Source organism: Oncorhynchus mykiss, chromosome 25 (assembly GCF_057628025.1).
Source record: "Oncorhynchus mykiss isolate SJ-2025 chromosome 25, ASM5762802v1, whole genome shotgun sequence".
In the NCBI taxonomy this organism is placed as follows: domain Eukaryota; kingdom Metazoa; phylum Chordata; class Actinopteri; order Salmoniformes; family Salmonidae; genus Oncorhynchus; species Oncorhynchus mykiss.
Genome location: NC_143046.1, coordinates 75,789,322 through 75,806,797, shown reverse-complemented (window position 1 = coordinate 75,806,797; position 17,476 = coordinate 75,789,322). Strand labels below are relative to the sequence as shown.

The 17,476-nt window shown below is 43.5% G+C and overlaps 1 protein-coding gene across 2 annotated transcripts in view; it reads right to left on the bottom strand.

The window, feature by feature from the left end:
* LOC110505766 (G2/M phase-specific E3 ubiquitin-protein ligase) overlaps positions 1-17,476 on the bottom strand; it is a 28,752-nt gene that overhangs the window by 10,589 nt on the left and 687 nt on the right. The window contains exons 1-7 of one of the 2 annotated variants that reach the window (XM_021585196.3): positions 16,816-17,426; positions 16,533-16,617; positions 16,259-16,356; positions 15,789-15,890; positions 4,125-4,249; positions 2,286-2,454; positions 1,960-2,066 (exon numbers count right to left, since the gene is read on the bottom strand). In XM_021585196.3, the coding sequence (XP_021440871.1) occupies positions 1,960-2,066; positions 2,286-2,454; positions 4,125-4,249; positions 15,789-15,890; positions 16,259-16,356; positions 16,533-16,575 (644 nt within the window). In that variant the 5' untranslated portion in view covers positions 16,576-16,617; positions 16,816-17,426. Of the gene's footprint in view, positions 1-1,959; positions 2,067-2,285; positions 2,455-4,124; positions 4,250-15,788; positions 15,891-16,258; positions 16,357-16,532; positions 16,618-16,815; positions 17,427-17,476 lie in introns of those variants that run through there. The other variant, XM_021585195.3, reaches the window with a different exon arrangement.

The following is a 17,476-nucleotide window of genomic DNA, read 5'->3' as shown; positions in this document are numbered from 1 at the left end:
AGTAGAGCCTGGACCATGCATACAGTAGAGCCTGGACCATACATACAGTAGAGCCTGGACCAAACATACAGTAGAGCCTGGACCATAAACACAATACAGTAGAGCCTGGACCATGCATACAGTAGAGCCTGGACCATACATACAGTAGAGCCTGGACCATGCATACAGTAGAGCCTGGACCATGCATACAGTAGAGCCTGGACCATACATACAGTAGAGCCTGGACCAAACATACAGTAGAGCCTGGACCAAACATACAGTAGAGCCTGGACCATAAACACAATACAGTAGAGCCTGGACCATAAACACAATACAGTAGAGCCTGGACCATACATACAGTAGAGCCTGGACCATACATACAGTAGAGCCTGGACCATGCATACAGTAGAGCCTGGACCATACATACAGTAGAGCCTGGACCATAAACACAATACAGTAGAGCCTGGACCATACATACAGTAGAGCCTGGACCATACATACAGTAGAGCCTGGACCATACATACAGTAGAGCCTGGACCATAAACACAATACAGTAGAGCCTGGGCCATACATACAGTAGAGCCTGGACCATACTTACAGTAGAGCCTGGACCATAAACACAATACAGTAGAGCCTGGGCCATACATACAGTAGAGCCTGGACCATACATACAGTAGAGCCTGGACCATAAACACAATACAGTAGAGCCTGGGCCATACATACAGTAGAGCCTGGACCATACATACAGTAGAGCCTGGACCATACATACAGTAGAGCCTGGACCATACATACAGTAGAGCCTGGACCATACATACAGTAGAGCCTGGACCATACATACAGTAGAGCCTGAACCATACATACAGTAGAGCCTGGACCATACATACAGTAGAGCCTGGACCATACATACAGTAGAGCCTGGCCCATAAACACAATACAGTAGAGCCTGGACCATACATACAGTAGAGCCTGGACCATACATACAGTAGAGCCTGGACCATACATACAGTAGAGCCTGGACCATACATACAGTAGAGCCTGAACCATACATACAGTAGAGCCTGGACCATACATACAGTAGAGCCTGGACCATACATACAGTAGAGCCTGACCCATAAACACAATACAGTAGAGCCTGGACCATACATACAGTAGAGCCTGGACCATGTATACAGTAGAGCCTGGACCACACATACAGTAGAGCCTGGACCATACATACAGTAGAGCCTGGGCCATACATACAGTAGAGCCTGGACCATACATACAGTAGAGCCTGGACCATACATACAGTAGAGCCTGGACCATACTTACAGTAGAGCCTGGACCATAAACACAATACAGTAGAGCCTGGGCCATACATACAGTAGAGCCTGGACCATACATACAGTAGAGCCTGGACCATAAACACAATACAGTAGAGCCTGGGCCATACATACAGTAGAGCCTAGACCATACATACAGTAGAGCCTGGACCATACATACAGTAGAGCCTGGACCATACTTACAGTAGAGCCTGGACCATACATACAGTAGAGCCTGGACCATACATACAGTAGAGCCTGGGCCACACATACAGTAGAGCCTGGACCATGTATACAGTAGAGCCTGGACCATGTATACAGTAGAGCCTGGACCATGCATACAGAGAGCCTGGACCATGCATACAGTAGAGCCTGGACCATACATACAGTAGAGCCTGGACCATACATACAGTAGAGCCTGGACCATACATACAGTAGAGCCTGGACCATACATACAGTAGAGCCTGGACCATACATACAGTAGAGCCTGGACCATACATACAGTAGAGCCTGGACCATGCATACAGAGAGCCTGGACCATGCATACAGTAGAGCCTGGACCATACACAGTAGAGCCTGGACCATGTATACAGTAGAGCATGGACCAGTAGAGCCTGGACCACACAGTACAGTAGACAATTAAAAAGGCTTAGGGCAGAATGTTCTGTAAGGTAAATAATACCTCTCAGGTATGTGGACTCCCATCTGGAGCATCTCCTGCTGGAACATGTCCTTGTTGTTGCACAGAGTGCATCTGAAGAAGAACATGCCAGCACTATGAGCCTGGTTCTGGAGGAATACATAGGAAATAAATAAGAGAATGCATGTAGTCACTTACAAGCCTTCATAAACTCTTCATACGGCCATCATAGATGCTTCACAAAGCCCATATATGCAAATGTAATGCTATATAGAGGGAAGAAATAAGGGTTATGCACATTGTAGCACATTGCAAGGAACTGTTACAACACCTTTTATGTAGTATGAAAAATCATGGGATGTAGCTACCTGCACACAGTCTCTGTGAAACCAGCTGCCATGGCAGGCAGGACACTTGAGAATGGAGTAGGAGAGGACAGGCTCTATGGGGTCCAGACACACTGAGCAGGACATAGGCTCACTGACACAAGCCGACACTGGCAAGGACTGGGTGGGACTGTGATCCTTACAGTAGGACCTGGGGGAATACAATCAGAGACGCACCATGGTATAAAACATGGCTTGTTGTTAATGTTTCCGAGAGATAAGAGTACTTCAACCAACTAAAAGTAGAGGCGTAGCCAAAGACTCAATCATGGACACTGTTAATGACAGATGTGGCTGCTTCGCGTGATGTATTGTTGTCTCTATCTTCTTGCCCTTTGTCTGTGCCCAATAATGTGGCTGCCATGTTTTGTGCTGCTACCACGTTGTGCTGCCGCCATGCTGTGTTGCTACCATGTTGTTGTCAAGTTGTGTTGCTACCATGCTGTGTTGTCATGAGTTGCTGCCATGCTATGTTGTTGTCTTAGGTCTCTCTTGATGCAGTGTTGTGGTGTCTCTCTCGTCATGATGTGTGTTTCGTCCTATATTTTTATTGAATTTTTTATCCCTGCACCCGTTGCCGCAAGGGGGCCTTTTGTTAGACCGTCATTGTAAATCATATTTTTTTCTTAACTGACTTGCCTAGTTAAAGATTAAATTAAAAACAAAAATAAAGTTCACAGGGAGAAAATAGGCACAGCTGTAATTTCATTCTGATGAAGGCGAATATGAATGTACTGTTTTTGAATGAATTATATATTTGTAATCTCTAAAACAAGAGCTGAGCCTAATTATCCCCTGTTACTGCGTTTGCCATGGCTGCTGTCTATTAGGTTTAGAATCTCCAGACACAACACATACTAGAGCTGGGCAATATGGATCAAAAGTAATATCGTAATAAATGTAACTATTTTACTAGATAACAATAACTTTCCATTAGTGGCAAGGCTCTAGATGGGGGTTTTTCAGTGCCAAGTTAGACACCTGAGATGGGAGCCTACTATTCAAACAGAAAGCTATTTCATCTAACATATCCAGGGAATGCATGATTGATATTTTGATATGCAGCCTGTCAAAATAGGATCCAGAATGATCACATTTATGTTAGGCTCTTCAGAGAATTTGCCGACATCTCTGTATATATTGGCCTATAGACTATATTATTCACCAACTGAGGAAATGGCAACTCAAAGACAGCTAGATTGCTAAATCTAAATATGATATTGTCGCTAAATAGCCATGTAGGCTAATTTATTGATCTATCAGTAAATCAGTACTTTCCAGCACTATTCCTAGGCTAGTTATGTAGGCATATTCGCTGCAAATGGCTCGCTCAGCTCCGCGGTCGTATCAAAACCATACTACGGCCTACTCTGGTTGTAGTGGTGTTGTCCTGAACTCAATATTAAGAGCTGAGAAATAGAGTATATAGTCACAGAAAGTTGTCTCTCCTCTGTTACTAGAACAACATTAGTTGCTTTGAAAACAGCATTTCTCCCGCAATTCAATTTTAAGCAACGATCATATGCTTGGGCTTCTCAGAATGCATCTCTCCCCCCTCAGGAGTGCACAGTGCGGAAAGGGAGTGAGAGTCAGCAGTCGACAGCGAAACCGGGATAGGTACACACTTTTATAGCAGGAATCAACATAATGCATAGGCTATTACTGTTGACCAAATAATGGTTTTTAGAACAATCTACAATAATGTTCTGTAGCAAAATTACCGCCATATGCAAAATGCTTCGGTAAGAGGAAGGCAATGTCAGTGTTGATAATTTTCGGAGCTCTAATACATACTGGTGATATATAATCATCGTCACTTACGGAAATAAATCTGTGAATTGAAAGATGAATTGGTGTTGTTTGCCACATGGAAAATGGACCTTTTTCTGGCAGCTTTTGACGTAGCACCCAACTGAAGCACCATTCTTCTTGCAGACTGCACATTTCTAAACACAGGGTACACAGAAAGCAAAAAAGTACATTTAGGACATGATAATGATGTTTTTGAACAAGAATCCAAGCAATCAGAAACGATTGAAGGCAACATCTAAAATATGTACTGTATGCGTTTTGTAATAAAAGTGCTGCTTAGTCTTGGAGTGGACAAATACTCTAGGATTAGGGTAACCCTAATACAACCATACATCATACTAAATAACTTGTATGGACGGCACTACTGTTGGTGCTGAGTGAGCCTATCAGCCTTAGACAAAAAGTTTCTGCTTGGTGAGTGATCAAGCTCCTGACCTCTACCTGGTGTCAAGCCACTGCGTAAACTCTCCTCTACCGAAACAGCCGAGGCCATGTTGGCCATGGCAAGCACAGAATTAAATAGAACATATTGTGCATGCCTTATACTATATTTCCATGGTGACAAGCATCACTCAAAGTGCCTGCTGAGCTGAAGAGGTTGAATGGTACCTAGCCCTGTACTCTTAAAGGAGCCTAACGTTACAGTACTGCCCTGTAGCACTCACATCTGTAATCATGAAGTGCTTTGAGAGGCTGGTTTTGCCACACATCAACTCCATCATCCCAGACACCCTAGACCCACTCCAATTTACATACCGCCCCAACAGATCCACAGACGACGCAATCTCAATTGCACTCCACACTGCCTTCACCCACCTAAATAAGAGGAATACCTATCTGAAAATGCTGTTAATTGACTACACCTCAGCGTTCAACACCATTGTCCACTCCAAACTCATCACCCACAGGGGTGTGTACTTAGTCCCCTCTTGTACTCCCTGTTCACCAACAACTGCGTGTCCACACATGATTCCAACACCATCATTAAGCTTGCTGACAACACGACAGTGGTAGACCAGTGACATGTCAGTGTGGTGCGAGAACAACAGCCTCTCCCTTAATGTCAGTAAGACCAAGGAGCTTATTGTGGACCACATCGATGGGGCTGCAGTGGAGCAGGTCAAGAGCTTCAAGTTCCTCGTTGTCCAAATCACTAAGGACTTAAAAAGGTCCACACACACAGTCATGAAGAAGGCATGACAACGACTCTTCCCCCTCAGGTTTGGCATGGGCCCTCAAATCCTCAAAAAGTCATACAGCTGACACCAACAGGCTCCTGAACAGCTTCTATCACTGTCTCTCCGCACACTCAAAGGGCCATATACAGTGCCTTGCGAAAGTATTCGGCCCCCTTGAACTTTGCGACCTTTTGCCACATTTCAGGCTTCAAACATAAATATATATATATATATATATAACTGTATTTTTTTGTGAAGAATCAACAACAAGTGGGACACAATCATGAAGTGGAACGACATTTATTGGATATTTCAAACTTTTTTAACAAATCAAAAACTGAAAAATTGGGCGTGCAAAATTATTCAGCCCCTTTACTTTCAGTGCAGCAAACTCTTCTAAATTCAGTGAGGATCTCTGAATGATCCAATGTTGACCTAAATGACTAATGATGATAAATACAATCCACCTGTGTGTAATCAAGTCTCCGTATAAATGCACCTGCACTGTGATGGTCTCAGAGGTCCCTTAAAAGCGCAGAGAGCATCATGAAGAACAAGGAACACACCAGGCAGGTCCGAGATACTGTTGTGAAGAAGTTTAAAGCCGGATTTGGATACAAAAAGATTTCCCAAGCTTTAAACATCCCAAGGAGCACTGTGCAAGCGATAATATTGAAATGGAAGGAGTATCAGACCACTGCAAATCTACCAAGACCTGGCCGTCCCTCAACTTTCAGCTCATACAAGGAGAAGACTGATCAGAGATGCAGCCAAGAGGCCCATGATCACTCTGGATGAACTGCAGAGATCTACAGCTGAGGTGGGAGACTCTGTCCATAGGACAACAATCAGTCGTATATTGCACAAATCTGGCCTTTATGGAAGAGTGGCAAGAAGAAAGCCATTTCTTAAAGATATCCATAAAAAGTGTAGTTTAAAGTTTGCCACAAGCCACCTGGGAGACACACCAAACATGTGGAAGAAGGTGCTCTGGTCAGATGAAACCAAAATTGAACTTTTTGGCAACAATGCAAAACGTTATGTTTGGCGTAAAAGCAACACAGCTCATCACCCTGAACACACCATCCCCACTGTCAAACATGGTGGTGGCAGCATCATGGTTTGGGCCTGCTTTTCTTCAGCAGGGACAGGGAAGATGGTTAAAATTGATGGGAAGATGGATGGAGCCAAATACAGGACCATTCTGGAAGGAAACCTGATGGAGTCTGCAAAAGACCTGAGACTGGGACGGAGATTTGTCTTCCAACAAGACAATGATCCAAAACATAAAGCAAAATCTACAATGGAATGGTTCAAAAATAAACATATCCAGGTGTTAGAATGGCCAAGTCAAAGTCCAGACCTGAATCCAATCGAGAATCTGTGGAAAGAACTGAAAAATGCTCTCCATCCAACCTCACTGAGCTCGAGCTGTTTTGCAAGGAGGAATGGGAAAAAATGTCAGTCTCTCGATGTGCAAAACTGATAGAGACATACCCCAAGCGACTTACAGCTGTAATCGCAGCAAAAGGTGGCGCTACAAAGTATTAACTTAAGGGGGCTGAATCATTTTGCACGCCCAATTTTTCAGTTTTTGATTTGTTAAAAAAGTTTGAAATATCCAATAAATGTCGTTCCACTTCATGATTCTGTCCCACTTGTTGTTGATTCTTCACAAAAAAATACAGTTTTATATCTTTATGTTTGAAGCCTGAAATGTGGCAAAAGGTCGCAAAGTTCAAGGGGGCCGAATACTTTCGCAAGGCACTGTACACTCACGCACACTGACACCCCAAAACACACAAAGATTCACTCCATCATTTGCTCACAAACACATAATATGCACATACATTTATACTGACTCTAGCCTCACATACAATAATTAAATATGCTGCTGCAACTTTGTTTATCATATACAGTGCCTTGCAAAAGTATTCACCCCCCTTGGCATTTTTCCTATTTTGTTGCATTACAACCTGCAATTTAAATAGATTTTTATTTGGATTTCATGTAATGGACATACATACAAAAAATAGTCCAAATTGGTGAAGTGAAATGAAAAAAATAGCTTGTTTCAAAAAATTCAAAAACTGAAGTGGTACATGCATATGTATTCACCCCCTTTGCTATGAAGCCCCTAAATAAGATCTGGTGCAACCAATTACCTTCAGAAGTCACATAATTAGTTAAATAAAGTCCACCTGTGTGCAATCTAAGTGTCACATGATCTCAGAATATTTACACTTGTTCTGAAAGGCCCCAGAGTCTGCAACACCACTAAGCAAGGGGTCCACCACCTTTTCATTGGCAGGGACTGGGAAACTGGTCAGAACTGAAGCAATGATGGATGGCGCTAAATACAGGGAAATTCTTGAGGGAAACCCGTTCAGTCTTCCAGAGATTTGAGACTGGGACAGAGGTTCACATTCAATCAGGACAATGACCCTAAGCATAATGCTAAAGCAACACTCAAGTGGTTTAAGGGGAAACATTTACATGTCTTTGAATGGCTAAGTCAAAGCCCAGACCTCAATCCAATTGAGAATCTGTGGTGTGACTTGTAAAGATTGCTGTACACCAGCAGAACCCATCCAACTTGAAGGAGCTGGAGCAGTTTTGCCTTGAAGAATGGCCAAAAATCCCTGTGGCTAGATGTGCCAAGCTTATAGAGACACCCCAAGAGACTTGCAGCTGTAATTGCTGCAAAAGGTGGCTACAAATACAAAGTATTGACTATGGGGGGTATTTATGCATGCTCAAGGTCTGTTTTTTTGTGTGTCTTATTTCTTGTTTGTTTCAAAATAAAAACATTTTTGCATCTTCAAATTATACAAACCCCCCCAAAAATCAATTTTAATTTCAGGTTGTAAGGCAACAAAATAGGAAAAATACCAAGGGGTTGAATACTTTCGCAAGCCACTGTATCCTGATGCCTAGTCACCTTACCTCTATGCATACATCATACAGTGCCTTCAGAAAGTATTCATACCCCTTGACTTTTTCCACAGAAATACCTTATTTACATAAGTATTCAGACCCTTTGCTATGCGACTCTAAATTGAGCTCAGGTGCATCATTGATCATCCTTGATACACATGTGGTAAATTGAATTGATTTGACATAATTTGGAAAGGCACACACCTGTCTATATAAGGTCCCACAGATGACAAGTGCATGTCAGTTCAAAAACCAAGCCATGAGGTCGAAGGAATAGTCCGTAGAGCTCCAAGACAGGATTGTGTCGAGACAGATCTGGGGAAGGGTACAAAAAAATGTCTGCAGCAAGAAGTTTGGGACAACCAAGACTCTTCCTAGAGCTGGCCGCCCAGCCAAACTGAGGGCAGGAAGGTGACCAAGAACCCGATGGTCACTCTGACAGAGCTCCAGAGTTCCTCTGTGGAGATGGGAGAACCTTACAGAAGGACAACCATCTCTGCAACATTCCACCAATCAGGCCTTTGTGGTAGTGGTTGGACGGAAGCCACTCTTCAGTAAAAGGCACATGACAGCCCACTTGGAGTTTGCCAAAAGGCACCTAAAGACTCTCAGACCATGAGAAATAAGATTCTCTGGTCTGACAAAACCTAGATTGAACTCTTTGGCCTCAATGCCAAACATCACATCTGGAGGAAACCTGGCACCATCCCTACGGTGAAGCATGGTGGTGGCAGCATCATGCTGTGGGGATGTGTTCCAGCGGCAGGGACTGGGAGACTAGTCAAGATCAAGGCAAAGATGAACAGAGAAAAGTACAGAGAGATCCTACATGAAACCCTGCTCCAGAGCACTCACAACCTCAGTCTGGGGCGAAGGTTCACATTCCAACAGGACAACGACCCTAAGTACACAGCCAAGATAACGAAGGAGTGGCTTCGGGACAAGTCTCTAAATGTTCTTGAGTTGCCCAGCCAGAGTCAGGACTGCAACCCGATCTAACATCTCTGGAGAGACCTGGAAATAGCTGTGCAGCAATGCTCCCCATCCAACCTGACAGAGCTTGATAAGATCTGCAGAGAAGAATGGGAGAAACTTCCCAAATGCAGGTGTACCAAGCTTGTAGCGTCATACCCAAGAAGACTCGAGGCTGTAATCGCTGCCAAAGGTGCTTCAACAAAGTTCTGAATAAAGGGTCTGAACACTTATGCAAATGTGATATTTCAGTAAAAAAATAAATATAAATTAGCAAAAATTTCTAAAAACCTGTTTATTCTTTGTCATTATCAGGTATTGTGTGTAGATTGATGAGGAAAACAACTTAGAAAAAGGCTGTAAGGTAACAAAATGTGGAAAAAGTCAAGGGGAATGAATACTTTCCGAAGGCACTGTATATACAAAAGTATGTGAACACGTCTTCAAATTAGTGGATTTGGTTATTTCAACCACACCCGTTGCTGGCAGGTGTATAAAATCGAGCATACAGAAATGCAATCTCTATAGACAAACATTGACAGTAGAAGGACCTTACTGAAGATATCAGTGACTTTCAACGTGGCACCGTCACAGGACACCTTTCCAAAAGGTCAGTTCGTCAAATTTCTGCCCTACTAGAGCTGCCCCAGTCAACTGTAAGTGCTGTTATTGTGAAGTTGAAACGTCTAGGAGAAAAAACGGCTTAACCGCAAAGTCATAGGCCACACAAGCACACAGAACGGGACTGCTGAGTGCTGAAGCGCATAAAAACTGTCTGTCCTCGGTTGCAACACTCACTACCAAGTTCCAAACTACCTCTGGAAGCAACGTCAGCACAATAACTGTTTGTCGGGAGCTTTATGAAATGGGTTTCCATGGTCAAGTAGCCGCACATGCCAAGAGAACGTTACCTGCCCGAATGCATAGTGCCAACTGTAAAGTTTGGTGGAGAAGGAAAAATGGTCTGGGGACGTTTTTCATGGTTCGGGCTAGGCCCCTTAGACCAGAGAAGGGAAATCGTAACACCACAGCATACAGTCCAATGACATTCTAGACGATTCTGTGCTTCCAACTTTGTGGCAACAGTTTGGGGAAGGCCCTTTCCTGTTTCAGCATGGCACTGCCCCAGTGCACAAATCAGGTCCATACAGGAATGGATTTGGTCAAGATCGGTGTGGAAGAACTTGACTGGCCTGCACAGAGCCCTGACTTCAACTCCATCAAACACCTTTGGGATGAACTTGAACTGTGAGCCAGGCCTAATCGCCCAACATCAGTGCCATACCTCACAAATGGCTAAATGGAAGCAAGTCCCCGCAGCAATGTTCCAACATCTAGTGGAAAGCCTTCACAGAAGAGTGTAGGCTGTTATAGCAGAAAATGGGGGACCAACTACATATTAATTCCTATGATTTTGGAATGAGATGTGTCCACATACCTTTGGTCATGTAGCGTATCTACATCAGGGATCATCAACTAGATTCAGTCGCTGGCCGTTTTTTTTCTTGAGCGGATGGTCAGAGGGCCGGAATATAATTACAATCAATTTGTAGACTAAAAATGTACCACAAGAAGCCCAAACAGATACAATACCAGCCAAAGGTTTGGACACACCAACATATTCAAGGGTTTTATTTTTTTTTGACAATTTTCTACATTTTAGAATAATAGTGAAGACATCATAACTATGAAATAACACATATGGAATCATGTAGTAATCAAAAAACTGTTGAACAAAACAAAATATATTTTATATTCTTCAAAGTAGCCACCCTTTGCCTTTATGACAGCTTTGCACACGCTTGGCATTCTCTCAACCAGCTTCACCAGGAATGCTTTTCCAACAGTCTTGAAGGAGTTCCCACATATGCTGAGTACTTGTTGGCTGCTTTTCCTTCACTCTGCGGTCCAACTCATCCCAAGCCATCTCAATTGGTTTAAGGTTGGGTGATTGTGGAGGCCAGGTCATCTGATGCAGCACACCATCACTCTCCATCTTGGTCAAATAGCCCTTACACAGCCTGTAGGTGTGTTGGGTCATTGTCTTGTTAAAAAACAAATGATAGTCCCACTAAGCACAAACCAGATGGGATGGCGTATCGCTGCAGAATTCTGTGGTAGCCATGCTGGTTAAGTGTGCCTTGAATTCTAACTAAATCACTGACAATGTCACCAGCAAAGCACCCCCACACCTCCATGCTTCACGGTGGGAAAAACACATGCATCGATAAAAAAAGTAACCTTTATTTAACTAGGCGAGTCAGTTAAGAACAAATTCTTATTTACAATGACAGCCTACCGCAGCCAAACCCTGGACGACGCTGGGCCAATTATGCACCGGCCTATGGGACTCCCAATCACGGCCAGATGTGATACAGCCTGGAATCAAACGAGGGACTGTAGTGACGCCGCTTATACTGAGATGCAGTGCCTTAGACCGCTGCGCCACTCGGGATCATCCATTCACCTACTCTGCGTCTGTCACGCCCTGACCTTAGAGAGCTTTTTATGTCTCTATTTTGGTTTGGTCAGGGTGTGATTTTGGGTGGGCATTCTATGTTCTTTTTCTATGTTTTGTATTTCTATGTTTTCTAAGGATGGTTCTCAATCAGGGACAGCTGACTATCGTTGGCTCTGATTGGGAACCATACTTAGGTAGCTTTTTCCCTCCATTGTGTTGTGGGTAGTTATTTTCTGTTTAATGTTTTCTGCACCTTACAGGACTGTTTCGGTTTCGTTTACGCTCTTTGTTATAGTGTTCAGTTTAAATAAAAGTCATGAACACTTACCACGCTGCGCTTTGGTCCGATTATTCCTCATCCGACGACGACACCCGTTACAGCGTCTCACTAAGACACGGCAGTTGGAACCAAAGATCTCACATTTGGACTCATCAGACCAAAGGACAGATTTCCACCGGTCTAATGTCCATTGCTCATATTTTTTGGCCCAAACAAGTCTCTTCTTCTTATTGGTGTCCTTTAGTAGTGGTTTCTTTGCAGTAATTCAACCATGAAGACCTGATTCACAGTCTCCTCTGAACAGTTGATGTTGAGATGTGTCTGTTACTTGAACTCTGTGCAACTTTTAATTAGGCTGCAATCTGAGGTGCAGTTAACTCTTATGAACGTATCCTCTGCAGCAGAGGTACCTTTGGGTCTTCCTTTCCTGTGGTGGTCCTCATGAGAGCCAGTTTCATCATAGCGCTTGATGGTTTTTGCCACTGCACTTCAAATCAAATCAAATTTCATTGGTCACATACACATGGCTAGCAGATGTTAATGCGAGTGTAGTGAAATGCTTGTGCTTCTAGTTCCGACAGTGCAGGAATATCTAACAAGTAATCTAACAATTCCCCAACAAGTACCTAACACACACAAATCTAAAGGGATGAATGAGAAAATGTACATATAAATATTTGGTTGAGCGATGGCCAAGCGCATGGGCAAGGTGCAGTAGACGGTATAAAATACAGTATATACATATGATATGAGAAATGTAAGATATGTAAACAATATTAAAGTGGCATTGTTTAAAGTGACTAGTGATCAATTTAAAGTGTCCAGTGATTGGGTCTCAATGTAGGCAGCAGCCTCTCTGAGTTGGTGATGGCTGTTTAGCAGATGTCCTTGAGATAGAAGCTGTTTTTCAATCTCTCGGTCCCAGCTTTGATGCATCTGTACTGACCTCGCCTTCTAGATGATAGCGGTGTGAACAGGCAGTGGCTCGGGTGGTTATTGTCCTTGATCTTTTTGGCCTTCCAGTGACATCGGTTGCTGTAGGTGTCATGGAGGGCAGGTAGTTTGCCACCGTTGATGTGTTGTGCAGACCGCACCACCTTCTGGGGAGCCTTGCAGTTGAGGGCTGTCCAGTTGCTGTACCAGGCTGTGATACAGCCCGACGCGATGCTATCGATTGTGCATCTGTAAAAGTTTGTCCGAGTTTTAGGTGACAAGACAAATTTCCTCAGCCTCCTGAGGTTGAAGAGGCGCTATTACGCCTTCTTCACCACACTGTCTGTGTGGGTGGACCATTTCAGTTTGTCTGTGATGTGTACGCCCAGGAACTTTCCACCTTCTCCACTGCTGTCCCTTCAATGTGGATAGGGGGTGCTCCCTCTGCTGTTTCCTGAAGTCCACGATCATCTCCTTTGTTTGTTGACGTTGAGTGAGAGGCTGTTTTCCTGACACCACACTCCGAGTGCCCTCACCTCCTCCTTGTAGGCTGTCTCGTCGTTGTTGGTAATCAGGCCCACTACTATTGTGTCATCTGCAAACTTGATTATTGAGTTGGAGACTTGCATGGCGACACAGTCATGGGTGAACAGGGAGTACAGGAGAGGGCTGAGCACACTCTTGTGGGGCCCCAGTGTTAAGGGTCAGCGAAGTGGAGACGTTTTTTCCATCTTCACCACCTGGGGGCGGCCATCAGACAGTCCAGAACCCAGTTGCACAGGGAGGGGTTGAGACCCAGGAACAGCATTCTTACATTGGTATTCCTCTTGTCCAGATGGGATAGGGCACTGTGCAGTGTGATGGCGATTGCGTCATCTGTGGACCTGTTGGGGCAGTGTGCAAACTTTGACTTCTTGGGTACAGGAACAATGGTAGCCATCTTGAAGCATGTGGGGAAAGCAAACTGCGATAGGGAGCGATTGAATATGTCCGTAAACACACCAGCCAGCTGGTCTGCGCATGCTCTGAGGACGCGCTAGGGATACCGTCCGGGCCAGCAGCCTTGCGAGGGTTAAAAAGTTTAAATGTTTTACTCACGTCAGCCACTGAGAAGTAGAGGGGGGGCCGCAATCTTTGTTAGCAAGTCGCGACAGTGACACTGTATTATCCTCAAAGTGGACAAATAACGTGTTTAGTTTGTCTGGAAGCATGATGTCAGTGTCAGTGACGTGGCTATTTTTGACGTCCGTGATTTCCTGTAAACCCTGCCACATACGTCTTGTGTCCACCTTGTCCCTGTACCAGCATTTCGGTTGTTTGATTGCCTTGCAGAGGGAATAACTACACTGTTTAAATGTAGCCATATTTCCAGACCTCTTTCCATGGTTAAATGCGGTGGATCGCGCTTTCAGTTTGCGTGAACGCCGCCATTCAGCTTCAGTTTCTGGTTTGGGTAGGTTTTAATAGTCAACATCTCCAATGCACTTCTTAATAAACACACTCACAGAGTCAGCGTATAAGACAATGTTGTTCTCTGAGGCTGACCGGAACACATTCCAGTCCGCGTGATCAAAACTATCTTGAAGCGTGGCTTCCGATTGGTCAGACCAGCGTTGAATGGTTCTCGTCACTGGTACATCCTGTTTGAGTTTCTGCCTATAAGACGGAACAATCAAGATGGCATCGAAGGGAGGGCTTTATATGCATTGCGGGAGTTAGATTAATAGTGATCGAGAGTATTAGCCCTGCGAGTCATGCAATCAATATACTGATAGAATTTAGGTAGCCTTGTTCACAAATTTGCTTTATTAAAATCCCCAGCTACAATAAATGCAGCCTCCGGATATATGGTTTACAGTTTACATAGAGTCCAGTGAATTTCCTTGAGGGCCGTCTTGGTGTTCGCTTGAGGGGGAACATACATAGTTGTGACTATAACTGACAAGATTTCTCTTGGTAGGTAAAATGGCCAGCATTTCATTGTAAGGAATTCTAGGTTGGGTGAGCAGGACGTGAGTTCCAGTATGTTGTTATGATTACACCATGAGTCGTTAATCATAAAGCATACACCCCCGTCCTTCCTCTTCCCAGAGAGGTGTTTATCTCTGTCGGCATGGAGAAGCCCGGTGGCTGAACCGATTCTGACAACATATCCCGAGAGAGCCATGTTTCCGTGAAACAGAGAATATTACACTTGAAGAAACTTTCAAAGTTCTTGACATTTTCCGGATTGCCTGACCTTCATGTCGTAAAGTAATGATGGGACTGTAATTTATTTTTGCTTATTTGAGCTGTTCTTGCAATAATATGGACTCTGTCTTTTATGGGTTATCTTCTGTATACCACCCCTACCTTTGTTATTTCATAGTTTTGATGTCTTCACTATGATTCTACAATGTAGAAAATAGTACAAATAAAGAAAAACCCTTAAATTAGTAGTTGTGTCCAAACTTTTGACTGGTACTGTATATTTGCCTAAAACATAATAATTGTCTTGCTCAGAAAACTTGGGCCAAATAAAATAAAATGCAGGCCGCCAGTTGGGGAACCCTGATCTACAGCTATCACTCCAGTATCCCTGCACATTGTAGATTTGGTACTGGAACTGACTGACCCTATTTATAGTATTCTTACTTACTTTCTCATATTCTTCTCATTTCTAGTTCTTGTGTTTTTGATCTAACTTATGTTATTTGTTGTATTACAATGTTATTGACTATTGCATTGTTGGGTTTTGAGCTTGCAAGAAAGGCATTTCACTTCACATGCGCATGTGACATTACAACTTGAAACTATATGTTATTTTCAGAGGTAGACTGTTGAGTCATAATCAAGGGCTAAATGGTACCTTGCCTATAATGAAAGTAGGATAAATAAATACGCCCTCAATATGAATGAACACACTGACTTACTAGTCTGGAGGATCTGCGAACCTCCTGTTTAATATCATCCACCAAGAAGCCATAGATCCCTTCGTTTTCCTCTCCACGCTGATACACGCCGCTTGACATCAGCTGGAATATAAAAACCTCTGAATAGGATTGCAAAATCCCAGGAACTTTCAATAAATTCCCTGGTTTTCCGGAAATCCCGATTGGAGGACTACCGGAATCAGGAGGGAATAAGCAGAAAATCCAGAGTCCTCTAAACAAGATTTCTGGAAAACCAGGGAATTTAAGTTGCCACCTTTCATCTGACATTGTAAACATTCTGTACATTTAAGGTCCCTTCAGTAAGCAACTGAATGATAAAACAAAAACTATTACTGTTTGAGTAATAGTATTCCACAATGACAAGATATTTTGGTTTGAGCTAGGCCATAATTCATGAACAATGAGTAATTCTAACACACACAGACTCTCTCTCTCTCTCTCTCTCTTACCAGGCAAAAGTAGTGCACAGTGAGTTCCTGTGACTTAAGTGTGATCTTCTCGCCATATTTGTCTGGACAATTCTCACTGCATTTACAAAGTGCACAACCTTAAAATAGAAAGAAGACATTTCAAGTTCAATGTAAATAAACAAGTACCTTAACTTTTGGGTAGGGTGGTTTGATCATGTGTGTGCTCACCACTGTCATCAAAGTCAGTGTTTTAAAAAAAAGTGATAAAATGTTATACTACAACAACATAGTGGCCTTCATACTGATTACTCACGGTCTAAGTATTCCTGCTCGGATCTCCGAATCCTCCTCTTCATTTTTAATAGAAAGAGGAACTTGATTCTTCACATAAAAATTGCCTGAAAAATAAATGTCATAGCTGTATCAGCAAACTTTCAAGATACCAGACTGTCTGATACATGTCAAATACTGGAGCTGTGCTTAACTTATGCTAGTTTGCCTTGTAGAATGGAACTAATGGAATAGTCCCAAAAGTGCAAACTACAAGCTGAATTGAGCGCACCTCAAATACCTTACTGTTGCATGGAATGTCATACCTTGGGCACTACAGACAATCATAGCTATTTGCATGTGAAACTGTCTGGGAATACATTGGCTCCATTGTTTACTTTATGCAGGTGGGCCAGGACCCACTCTCCGGGTATGTTAGCTCTGGTCCATGCACATGTCGGATGAGCATGCAGCGAGAAGGGTGTAACTGCAACCCGCAATTCTGGGCGTTCAACCCCTCCTTTTATAGGTCCAGTAACCTAGATCCAGTAACGCACCATAACGTTGGATGCCAACCAACGATAAACTCCAAAGAGGGGTGGACGCAGTGAGAATCGCAGAATCGTGAACTTAACTAAACGACGGCGAGTTTTGACTGTGTGATATTAGATTGTTTCTGGTGTAAATATTTTCTGTCTGGATAACCGCCCCGCCTGTCGGGCAGTTATCCCGCAGTTCTGTTAACGATGACGAGAGCAAGTGCTCAGCTGGCGGGAGCGAAGGACCCAGTGTGCTAGTTTAGCAAACTAGTCCTAAGGACGACACCGGTACACAGCAGACTCAAAGAGAATACTTGTATTTCCCTTTTGACCCACATCCAAAAGTTTCACACAAGCATGAGGGGGGGTCATGCAGGAACAAAAGGGATGTTCGAGGGGTGTGGTTCATGAAGGAACCAATGGGATACTCGATTTTTTTTTTGTGGGG